This window comes from Elgaria multicarinata, chromosome 2 (genome assembly GCF_023053635.1).
Source record: "Elgaria multicarinata webbii isolate HBS135686 ecotype San Diego chromosome 2, rElgMul1.1.pri, whole genome shotgun sequence".
NCBI lineage: Eukaryota > Metazoa > Chordata > Lepidosauria > Squamata > Anguidae > Elgaria > Elgaria multicarinata.
The window spans coordinates 160,369,812-160,381,823 of NC_086172.1; the positions used below are offsets into that span (position 1 = coordinate 160,369,812).

The 12,012-nt window shown below is 44.8% G+C and overlaps 2 protein-coding genes across 3 annotated transcripts in view; both read left to right on the plus strand.

Annotated features, from left to right (window-relative positions):
• Window positions 1-6,371, plus strand: part of AK7 (adenylate kinase 7) — a 30,977-nt gene extending 24,606 nt beyond the window's left edge. The window contains exons 17-18 of the mRNA XM_063118490.1: window positions 4,238-4,396; window positions 6,333-6,371. Coding sequence (XP_062974560.1) covers window positions 4,238-4,396; window positions 6,333-6,371 — 198 coding nt within the window. The remainder of the gene's footprint in view (window positions 1-4,237; window positions 4,397-6,332) is intronic.
• Window positions 6,372-11,679: 5,308 nt separating this feature from the next.
• PAPOLA (poly(A) polymerase alpha) overlaps window positions 11,680-12,012 on the plus strand; it is a 61,689-nt gene continuing 61,356 nt past the window's right edge. For both annotated transcript variants that reach the window (XM_063118019.1, XM_063118020.1), the window contains exon 1: window positions 11,680-11,956. In XM_063118019.1, coding sequence (XP_062974089.1) covers window positions 11,949-11,956 — 8 coding nt within the window. In that variant the 5' untranslated portion in view covers window positions 11,680-11,948. The remainder of the gene's footprint in view (window positions 11,957-12,012) is intronic.

The following is a 12,012-nucleotide window of genomic DNA, read 5'->3' on the forward strand; positions in this document are numbered from 1 at the left end:
TGCAAACACTCACAAGCACAGCTTGATGACATCACCCCCAGCCAAAATGCCTCTCCTCTTCCAGAACAGACTCTGGAGATTTCCTAGTCATTGTGGGCCATCTGTTGATTGCAACTTGTTAATCTCCTTAACAAAAGGTCTATCTGCTGATAACCATCAGTGACTTTCTCAAACATAGAAGATATCCCAGAGTAGAACTGCTGAAATAGTTGTTGTTGTTTTTACCTTACCTCTTAACTGTTCTTCCTTTGTGGGTGGGGAACCTGTGTCCCTCCAGATGCTGCTGAAGTACAAGACTGATCATCCCCTATCATTGGCCGTGCTGGCTGGGGCTGATGAAATTTGGAGTCCAGCAACATTTGTAATCTACCCAGATTAAAATAAAATGTAACTAATTAGTTAATTAATTTACACACCGTTTCCCCAACCTTGCTTTAAAAAGTCTTGGGTTTATGGGATTGGAAGAGGTCCGTGAGAGGTCATCCAGCTCAACCCCAATCTCAGAATATAACCCTATTCCGCCTTCTGAAGAGGTAACACCCCCACCAACTACCTAAAAGGAAATAACCAGCACACAAACAAAGTAACAGCTTCTCCTTCACCGCATGAAACACAAATGATTAAAAGCACCTGTTATTTATTTATGTATTTAGTGGCATTTATAGACCCCTGAATATAATAAAATCTCTCTGTGGCTCACAATATGAGAATACAGTATTAAAAGGAAAAGGAAAGGAACCTCTCGTGCAAGCACTGAGTCATTGCTGACTCTTGGAGGGAAGTCAGCTTTCGCTGACGTTTTCTTGGCAGGCCTTATAGCAGGGTGGTTTGCCGTTGCCTTCCCTGGCCGTTATTACCTTTCCCCCAGCTAGCTGGGTACTCATTTTACCAACCTCGGGAGGATGGAAGGCTGAGTCGACCCGAGCCGGCTGCCTGAAAACAGCTTCCGCTGGGATCGAACTCAGGCCGTGGGGAGAGTTTCGGCTGCAGAAACTGCTGCTTTACTGCTCTGCGCCACACGAGGCTCTTACAGTATTAAAAACTCAGCATTAAAAACACTTCTAACTTCAGTAAAAACAACAACCAAGGAGCTGTAAAATGGAACGGCATAATTAATTTACTTACAGCCCAGGGCAAGCCTGGTTGAACAGTGTTTTTCAGGAGGCTTTTGAAAGATGTTACAGCACCATTCCTCCAGGTGAAAAATGATTCCCTTGGGTGGTGGCAGTTCACACCCTCATATTAGCAAGACAAAAGGCAAGGGCTTCTTCAGCATCACAATCCCCTGTGGAAAAATCCCCCCTTGCCTGCCCCTTTCCTGGAACTTGTTGTCTGGTCAATCCAATTCACAGAGATGCCAGCAAAGCCAAGGGCAAAGGGGTAGAACAAAGGATGTTGTTTATTATGATAAAATCAATCTGACAAGTTTCGAGTTTCGGAGCCTTGTCGAATCACCCTGAGGAAGGACACAAGGGTTCTAAACGCATCAGATTGATTAAGGTGGATTCCTGCATTGAGCGGGGGATTGGACTTGATGGCCTTATAGGCCCTTCCCAACTCTACCATTCTATAGTTCTTTAACCCCTTTGCCTTTGGCTTTTTTGCCATCTCTGTTGAGTCCCCCCCCCACACCACTTTTTTTGTCTTTTGTTTTCGATCCAATTCATACCCTGATCCAAATTGCAGATCCAAGTTCAGCCACAAGTCTTTATATTTGGGAGAATATTCTTCAGGAGAAGCTGAGCCAGTCTACTCATGCTGGCAGTAAGGAATCCACATTCTCGGCCCACTTTACAGTCAGTTTGATCAAACATGGGCCCAAACAGAAGCAAGTAATTTTCCCAGTCACTTTTGCTCCCATAATTCACAGGCTTTTGGCTTTCTCTCACTGCTGGGGCTGAGGCTGGGCCCTAGAGTGCACCAAGTGAATGTAGGAGCCTGATCGCACCCAGTAAGGCCGTCATGGGTTCCCCATCAAGAAAAACAAAGGGTTTTCCCACCCGTGATTGCTCACCTGGTGGCTGCTCATCTCAGGCAGTTTCTACACCAGCCTGAAAATCCGGGCTGGTCACGGCTGAGTCCGTGCATCCAAATGACACACAGGGACTCCCAGGGGCAAGGGGGACCAATGTGGGTTTTCCCAGGGATAAGCACTTCCTGGGAAAACCCGATTCTTCCTGTGGTCTTGGTATTGTCCCGAGACCACAGGAGGTGTGTGGCTGCCCGTCCCAGCTTCGTCCTGCCTCCTCACGAGTAAACACAAGGAGGTGGGGAAACAGGCACAGGGCATGGAGCTCTTCAGGCGCTCTGTGCCCATCAGGGCTGGCGGGGGAGTGGGAGCAGGTTTTTTTGGGTTTTTTTTAAACTTACTTTTTCATTGCACTCATCTTCTGCAAAAAAAGAAAGAAAAAGAAAATGGTGGGCGCAACATCCCTGCTCCCTCCCAGGATGTCGCGCTCACATGTGGACAAAGGGGAGCATCTTGCAACCAGAATATTGCGAGATCTTCCCGCTTTCCTCCCGGAAGACCGGGAGGTTTAGAAAGGGCCTCACACATACTCCCAGCTTTTCTTCCTTCACTCTTCGTTCCACGGCTGTACGTGGGGTGAAGAAAGCTATCAGCAGCTCCTCACCTCCAGGCTAAAGCATGTCCCTGACACATGTCACTCACTTTCTCCTGCTCCATCACATTCTCTTGCCATCTTGGGGTGACTCCTCCAGATTCTTGCTTTCTTCGCTGTCGGCAAGCTCCTGAACCATCCGAGCCTCTTGGCTTCTCTGACTGTGACTTGCCACAGCCCAAGCCCTTCAGCTACCTATCTTCCTGGATCTCTTCTGTCTCACCCTGATGGATATCTTGCAACTGGCCCACTGGGTCAACCTTAACCCCTTGCTGTAGCTGAACCACAAGATGTGGTGATGGCCACCAATTTGGATAGCTTTAAAAGGGGGTTGGATAAATTCCTGGAGGAGAAGGCTGTCAATGGCTACTAGTCCAGATGGCTATGTGCTACTTCCAGTATCAGAGCGTTGTTGGTAGTCAGGGCAGGCAGTGACGAGATGGGCAAATAGTCTGATCTGGAATTAGGCTCTTTCTTATGCTCCTGAGTGAAATACAACACACTTTCGGGGCTCATTTGGGACAATTTTCCACACGAGGTGCATATACAAAATTCCATGATAACGGCATCTTTCGAGTAAGAACACAGAAATGAAATATTAGTTGTATGTTTGCAAAAGGAAACAATCTATGCACAGTCAGTATGGATTTTTTTCACATGGAATGACATGTTTTCCATATATGTCTTAGAGGTATTTTTTAAATATGTACAATGATATATAGATTAATTAATTATTGTTATTATTAGTAGTATATTGTGGTTGTTTCTGCTATTTTTATTGTGTTTTTACTGCTGTACACTACCTTGGGAGGGCTCCTGCCTTGAAAGGTGGCCAAGAAATATTTTAAGGATGCAGTCCTATCAGGATTATTTATTATTTCTTTCTTTATTTATTGCATTTCTATACCGCCCAATAGCTGAAACACTGAACTCGGAGGCTTACAGCTATCCAATGCAGAGCAGGAGGAGTGGCAGAGGTGATCTTAGCCTCTGTGCTCCTCCCACTCTGCATTTTGGCTAGATGGGTTTTTTTTGCCTGTCTAGCTCAGGCTCTGCAGAGCGGGAGGCAGGAGGCTGGGGAGGCCTGGGAGTATGGTGTGAGCTGGACTCCTCAGCCCCTTCCCCTCCATACCCACTGGCTCACCCCCTTTCCCTCTTCTCCAAGGTCACTTTTGTGAGTTCTGAGAGGTAGCTGGCACAGTTCTCTCTGCACTGGCTATGCGGGGGAGAGGGAGGGTGTGTGGAGCTCTGAGGTCGGAGCTCCGACCTTGGATTCAGGAATCCAAACTATCCTACGCCCCCCCCCCCCATCCTGACTAGGGACCATTGGATTGCTCCCTAAAATAATAGTAATATGTAGGGAATATGACAGCAGTCCTCAGACATTTTCTGTTGTGTCAAAATTTTCCATTGGGCACACACCTGATTCCTAATATATGCAAGGTTAAATTCCAGCAGTGCGTATTTTGTTTTGTTTTAAAACTCAAGAAGTCAGGGCCAGGTACATAAAATGGAATGTGTTTTTAAAAGTCAGGTGCCTATGCCTAAATCTTGTCTAGATTTTGTGTTCTGCATAAGAAAAACTTTATTTATATATATATCCCATCTTTTGTTAGAATAAACGTTTAGACGAAGTGAAGCAGCAAGAATGTGAGCTTCTGGAAGCTCAGTCCATTCCATTGAGAAACTACTTAATGAAGCATGTCATGCCGACTCTTATGCAAGGCTTGAATCAATGCTGCATGGTCAGGCCAGATGACCCTGTTGACTTTCTGGTAAGGAAATACTTACATTTTCTCAGTATGTGTGTATATGTCCATCTGTCTTTGTCAGATTGGAACCAAAATGATGTCATCAGTGGAGGCTGCTGGCTCTGGTGTCAGTAAGGCTCTAAATCTGCTCCGGGTTTCAGCCAGCTACCCTTGGATGATGATGATGATGATGATGATGATGATGATGATTTATTTATATAGCACCATCAATGTACATGGTGCTGTACAGCGTAAAACAGTAAATAGCAAGACCCTGCCGCATAGGCTTACATTCTACTAAAATCATAGTAAAGCGATAAGGAGGGGAAGGGAATGTAAACAGGCACAGGGTAGGGTAAACAGGCACAGGGTAGGGTAAAACTAACAGTATAGAGTCCAAACAACATCAAGTTTTAAAAGCTTTAGGAAAAAGAAAAGTTTTTAGTTGAGCTTTAAAAGCTGCGATTGAACTTGTAGTTCTCAAATGTTCTGGAAGAGCGTTCCAGGCGTAAGGGGCAGCAGAAGAGAAGGGACGAATCCAGAGCGGATTCACAGCCCTACTGACACCAGAGCCACCAGCCTCCAATGGATGTTGTTGTCTTTTGGTTCACTTTCTTGTGAATCCTAGCCATGCTACTCTGTTGAGGCAAACCTGACCAAGATTCCTACGGCACCCTGCCTTTTTCCCAGCAACAGGTTCCTCCACCGGTCACTGTAGGTGGTCTACAGGGCCATCAGCGCAATTCCTTTGAAACTGAAAGACAAATTTTGAAATTGATCTCCTTTGTGCAGTTGTGAAAAAATCAGGCTGTGCATCTCAGTAGGGCCCAAGTCACTTCTCTGTGAAGCTGCAGGCAATCTACCAGTGACCCATCATAGTAGGTTCTCTTCACTGGCCTCTTGCTCTCCATCCATCATGTCTGCTAGCTGGCCAGAGTCCACACATCTGCCCATGTCTCCCTCTGAGCCCCCTTTAACCTTCAGGGGCAGCTTGATCACGCTTCCTCTACAATATTTTCAACAGAGTCCTAGAAATAGACCTTTGGGCTGGCTTTTGCTTCTAGTCCAGTCTCCTGTAGGAGTGCGTGGGACCGTTTAATCCCACATTAGCAACTTTCTTTCCAATCTTGTACCATACCTCCAGCTCTATGCCTGGGATTAGTACCCTTATTTTAAGAACAGAAGAGTTTTGCTGGATCAGACCGAGGGTCCATCTAGTCCAGCACTCTGTTCACACAGTGGCCAACCAGCTGGCGACTGGCGACCTGACGTCCAAGCAATATTTTAGGATTGCAGCATAAACCATCTTTACAGTACAATCCTATCCATGTCTACTGGGAAGTAAGTCCCATGGGGTTCGATGGGACTTACTCCCAGGTAGGTGCATGTAGGTTTGCAGCCTAAGGTTGAAATCCTATACACTCACCTGGGAGTAAGGCCCATTGAACTCAATGGGATTTACTTCTGAGTAGACGCAGATAGGCTTGCCCAGCAAATGTACCTTGTCATGTCATATATCAGTGTGGCTACATTAAACATAGGGCTGATTAGTGAATGGCAATGAGTTCAAGTATTGCGGCAGAAAAAATTCTATCTGCTTTCTCCACCATGCATAATTTTATAAATCTTTATGTCCCTCCCTTAGATGGTCACCTAGGCAGCACTCCCACCACCTTGAGCGGTTTATATCTCTGCAACCTTATGCACCTAACGTTTGGTATTAACCTTTTTAATAATGGGATTGCAAGTAACAAGGCAGTATAGCAAATGGAAATGCCACGCAAAACGTGCCATTATAGCTATGCCAATGCAAACCCTGATCCAGAACCACAGCTAAACCAGAGGCATCATATGAATGCAGTCCAGTTCCATTATTTTGAGGCGATGCAAAAGCTGACAGCTTTACAGTATGGGGGGGAAAATGGTCACTGTTTTTCTTTGTACGTTTTTTAATCAACAGGCGGAATATCTCTTCAAGAATAATCCTGAATTTGACTAAGAAGTGTTAAACGTTGTTGCACTTTCAGTGATTAACTAAAATTATTGTTATTGTAAAATAGAGTATTGAGTCTGAAATAAAATGTTCATGATTGTTCAAGACATCTGGAGTTTGTAGTTCATTACAGATAAATTCACTTTCCCTCAAAAGTGCTATGACAGCTAATAGCAGTTAGGAAGATCCATCTACCGGGGGTGGGGGGAACAATTACAGCACAGAAATAGCATGTGGGAAAGGGTTAAGCGCCCCCTTTATACCATTTCTTTGTAATAAATCTGGAAGTGCCTTTTCCTGGGGTGGGGGAAGCCCGTGGGCTTTGGTTACATCTTTTTATTTGTAACATGCCCTTGAGCCCTAAAGGCAGAGGGAGGTAAGGACATTGGAATTGCCTTACTAAATTACACCAAAGGTCATTTTGCAGTGCAATCCTATGGAAGTTTATTTGGAGTCTGAAGTAACTCTTCCTGATCAGTGGAGTTCACACCTAGGTAAATGTGCATAGGATTACACCTTTAGGGTCCAATCCTATGCATGTTTAGATAGGAAAAAACCTGACAACTCCCAGCATGTCCGTCTTAGGATTGCACCCTAAATCTAACATTCGGCCTCTAACATTGGCTTATAAATTGCCTCTGGGAAGCTCACAAAGATAATTTCCCCCTGTTTCAGGTGATCAGGTATAGTGTCTCCAGAGGTGGAAGTTCCATTCAGTTTCCATGGATAGGCCTATTCTCCATGAATGTCTTAATTTTTTTTTTAAAAAAAACTCTGTCTAAGTGAGTAGCTATCACATCTGTAATGAATTCCACACCTCTTTAGACTTTCTCCATCAGGAAGTCTGTCCAGTCTCCGAATAATGTTCATTGCCCCATGCTATACCCTTTCCAGATCTATGATATCCTCCTTGTGACGGGAGAGCCAAGAACTGCACCAAAGCTGCACCATCTCGATACACCAAATATTTCAAATCATGTCATAACAATACTTTTACCTTCAGCCCAGTTTTTCTCTGATGCTGTCGGAGAGTTTTGTACTGTGACTCTAAGGTCCCTAGTCACAAGCAACTCCAACTCCATCAGTATTTATGTGAACTTAGGTTTTGCTTTAGTTGTTTTGACCCATTGTGCATAGCTTTGTCCTCATTTATTTATTTATGTATTTATGCATTTTTATCCCACCCTTTAGCCAGAAAGGCTCTCAAGGCGGCTTACAAAAATATTTCTTAAGACAGTCCCTGCCCATAGGCTTACAATCTAAAAAACATGTCACAAAAGGAAAGGGGATTGGGAGGGAGGAGGGAAGCAAAGCAAATTCAGGGACTAGATTCTTAGGCCACAGCTAGACCTAAGGTTTAACCTGGGATCATCCAGGATTCACCCCTGCCTGAGCACTGGATCCCCTGTGTGTTATTTACATGAACAGGGATGACCCCAGGACGATCCTGGGATAAACTGTAGGTCTAGCTATGGCCTTAATTGCAAAAGTTCAGCAGTGACAGTTGGTAGCAGGAGGGAGGGGACTCTCAGCTGGAGCAGGACCCAGGCCACTGATGGCCGCCTTAGAACACTAGTTTATGGAAGTCAGGAAGCTGCCGCATACTGAGTCAGACCAATAGGCCATCTAGCTCAGTACTGCCTACAAGGACTGGCAGAAACGCCCCTGGGTTTCAGATGGGTCTTTTTTCCAGCCCTATCTGGAGATGCCGGGGATTAAACCTGGGACTTTATGCATGCAAAGCATGTGCTCTAGTACTGATTATTATTATTATTATTATTTATTTATATAGCACCATCGATGTACATGGTGCTGTACAGATAACACAGTAAATAGCAAGACCTGATCTCCAGACCTTCCCTTCCTACTGTTAGCTTTATGGATATATTGAACATGACTGTAAGCTGCCCTAAGTGCTCTTTGTCCTCAGGATGTTTTACACTGCTTCTGAACATGGAGGTCCCTCTGGGGGTGCATCCAGACAAAGCATTTATATCGGAATTGCTATGCCCCATTCAATGACATTTAATGTGGTTCCACACAACAGAGTCACCCTCCTGTAACCCTCCCATGTTCTCCCAAGACTACTTTTGTCTTTTTTCTTGCTGCAGAAAATCCATTAAGGGGAGAAAAAGCAGAATAGCAGCAGCATAATTTCTCTGCAGGTGTGGACAGAAAATGCACAATTAAGACATTGTGAGGAGCTGTTGCTGGGGAAGTTGGATGACATGTTGAGGAAGAGTCATTTTGTGTTTCTGCAGTACCTATGCTGTACCCTAAAGAATTCTGCCTTTAACCTGTGTTAATATTTTTGCTTCTTTTTTTAAAAAAAATGCACATGGGAGCTTTGGCTAGTGGGCGGTACAGAAATGTCATAAATAAAGAAATAAATTTGATTGCCCTAAAGCAATTCTGTTTCTAGGCATCAGTATTATCAGCCCCTTAATTAATTGCTTCTTGAACTTGCTAATTCTCAAAATGAGTTGTAAACCTCCCTAACTTGAAAATTATTAGCTAATGAACTATAGCATTCAGCTATGTTCTCAGATTTTTAAAAATAGCTTCTATGCGATTACAATTCTGATGAAACAAGTGCCCAAATATGCTTTTAAAGTTTGTGGCTTCTAATGCTTAGTGCTCTGAAGAAAATTCTACAGCTCCCAGAATTGCTGGAAGAATTCTGGGAGTTGTAGGACTTCTTTTTCTAGAACTAGTAGCCTAAACATGCATAGGATTGTGCCTGAACAACAAGGTCCAGTGGAGTAGCTGTGTTAATCTGTTGCAGCAAAACCAACAAAAAGTCTTCTGATACCTTAACTAAATAATAATAATAATAATATTTGGGCATTAGCTTTCGTATTTAATTCAAATTGGCAGATGCTGGAGAAGAGAGAATGTAAACTGTGTTAGAGGGGATTGAAATGCAAACGAATTACAGACAATGATGATTAATTTAACAGTTTCCATTCACAAAACATTGCTGGGTGAGAACAGAGACATCATTGCAATGGTGAGCCAATTTGCATATGCAGTGTGATTAAAAAAACAGCAACAACTTTGTCCTTATTCAAACCACAGGAATGGTCAGAAACCAATGGGTGGAATATTTCAGCCCCAAGATGGCAATTTTTTCTTATCAAAGACAGATACCAATGTGAAATTGCTGAAGTACAAATTGTAGAGAGATTCAACTATTTCCTGTGGCTTGAACAAGGACAAACATTTAATCACATGGCATAAGTCAATCGACTCACAATTGAAATGATGACTGTGTTATCACCCAGCAACGATTTGTAAATGGGATCCATTAAGGTAGTCATCACTGCCTGTCCTTTTTTTGCATTGAATTATTTCAGTTCCCTCTGGCACTTTATATTTCCCTTCTTTTCCCTACTGTGTGTGTGTTTATAAATCTGTCAATTTAAGGTCAACACTTCATGCATCTGATGAAGTGGGCACTGTCAATGAAAGCTTATGCCAAAATAAACGTGTCTGTCTTTAAGGTGTCACAATTCTCTTAGTTGTTTTACTAACAGCAGCACACATGCTTCCTTACTCTATTGAGATTAGAAAGCAGCAAGAGATTAGTTTGATTAGATGAGAGGGGAAATCTTCTCTGAAAAGTAGCCGAACCACTTCAACTTTCAAGGTCTGCGGAGAAAACGTTCTTGTGCCACTTTAAAGACTAAAAAAAATGTATTGTGGCATATGCTTTTGTGATGCCCCAACTCTTGTCTTTTTGCTGGGATAGACAAACGCAGCTACCCCTTGGGAAGAGGGTCCACCAAGATTCTGGAGAAGGATGTGGGAGAACACTCAGTTCCAATACTTTTCAGCTGTTTTCATACCTTTCAGACTGAGTACATCTGGAAGCCCCAGTGTTCTTATAAGAAGACCCCTGCTGGATCAGACCAAGGGTCCATCCAGTCCAGCATTCTGTTCACACAATGGCCAACCAGGGACCCACAAGCAGGATATGGTGCAACAACACCCTCCCACCCTTGTTCCCCAGCAACTGACTCTGATACTGGAGGTAGCACATAGCCATCAGGACTAGTAGCCATTGATAACCTTCTCTTCCAGTTTATCCAACCTCCTTTTAAAGCCACCCAAATTGGTGGCCATCCCTACATGTTGTTGTAGTGAATTCCATAGTTTAACTATGTGCTGTATGAAGTATTTCCTAACAAGCAAGAAAGTGCTGCTTTGAACTGTTTGCTACCTGGAGAAGTTTTTTGGAAGAGTTGTTAATTCCTTGGCCAGATGCCTATGACCCACCCAATGGTGTGGGCCCAAATATAGCAGGATGTATACCAGTGCCCCTAAAAGGTGCCCTCCCGGTGTTTTGGATTTCAAATTCCCGTCAGCCTCTGCCAGCATGGCCAATGGTCAGTTATGCTAGGAGTTGTAGTCCAAAACATACAGAGGGGCTCAGGTTTACTTATTTATTTATTACATTTATATACCGCCCCACAGCCGAAGCTCTCTGGGCGGTTCACGAAAGCTAAAAACAGTAAATATTTTAAAAAGTATACAAAATTTAAAAACCATCAGAGACATTGGTGTAGGCCCATGAGCACTTTTTAAAATAGTATTATTCTCAATGCAATTCTACCTGTAGATTACAAAAACCATTTAAAATATATATATATTGCTTTGCGAGCATTCAGTATATCATGGCTAATTGCTGTGAATGGATATTTCTTCCAACGATCTTGTCTTAGGAAAACTTTAATCATATACTTTACAAACGTTAAAGGCTACTATTCATTTGAGAATCATCCTCTTCTGTTTTCAATGCACAATTGGGGGGGGGCAGATGATGTTGGACTACAACTCCTTTTAACTATGCCGTCTAAGGCTGATGGGAGTTGCAGTCCACCAGCGTTTAGGGACCCGCATGTTCCCGACGCCTGACAAAGTGACTCCGGATTAGCTACACCGGAATACAAATGATGCCACCGTGAATGCAAAGGGGAAGTTTTCCTTTGGGGGTCTCCCCCGGGATTTGACTTCGGGAAGAGCGACAGTTACCCCCCCCCCCCCCGAAGATTCTGCGGCAGCGAATGAGAATTAAACGCCAGGCTCCCCCGCGCCTTTCCTTTCAGCGCATGCGCAATCACCGCCGCAACGGTTAGAAAGTTCAAACTCCCGAATCGCTTTCCTCAGGACTACATTTCCCGCCAGCCACTGCGAGGCGGCGAAAGCCTGGCGCACGCCAGTGGCCGCCCTGCGTCGTTTGACGCAAGGGGTGGGCGGCCTCGTGGCGTCAGCGCGCCCACTGGCCCTCCTCGCCTCTGCCTCTGCCCCTCCCACTCCTTCCCCCGCTCCAGAACGTTGCTGTGGTAGCGCCTGGGCGCCATGTTAGGAGGCCGGAGGGGAAGTGGAAGAATTAGAAGAAGCGGCAGCGGCCACCACAACAGCAGCCACCACCGCCAGGCCTAGCGAGCGAGCGGCTCTTTCCCCTCGCTTGGAGGGCCCGAGCCAGGCCCGTATCATGCTCACGGCGCCCGCTTTCCAGGGGCGGGAAGAGTGACTGTTCCGGGGAAGAGGTGGCGGCGTTTAACCACAGCCGGAGAGACGATGCCGTTGTAAGTTGGGGCCTGGCTGGAGGAAGGAGGGATGGGGCGCGCTCGGGAGGCCTCGC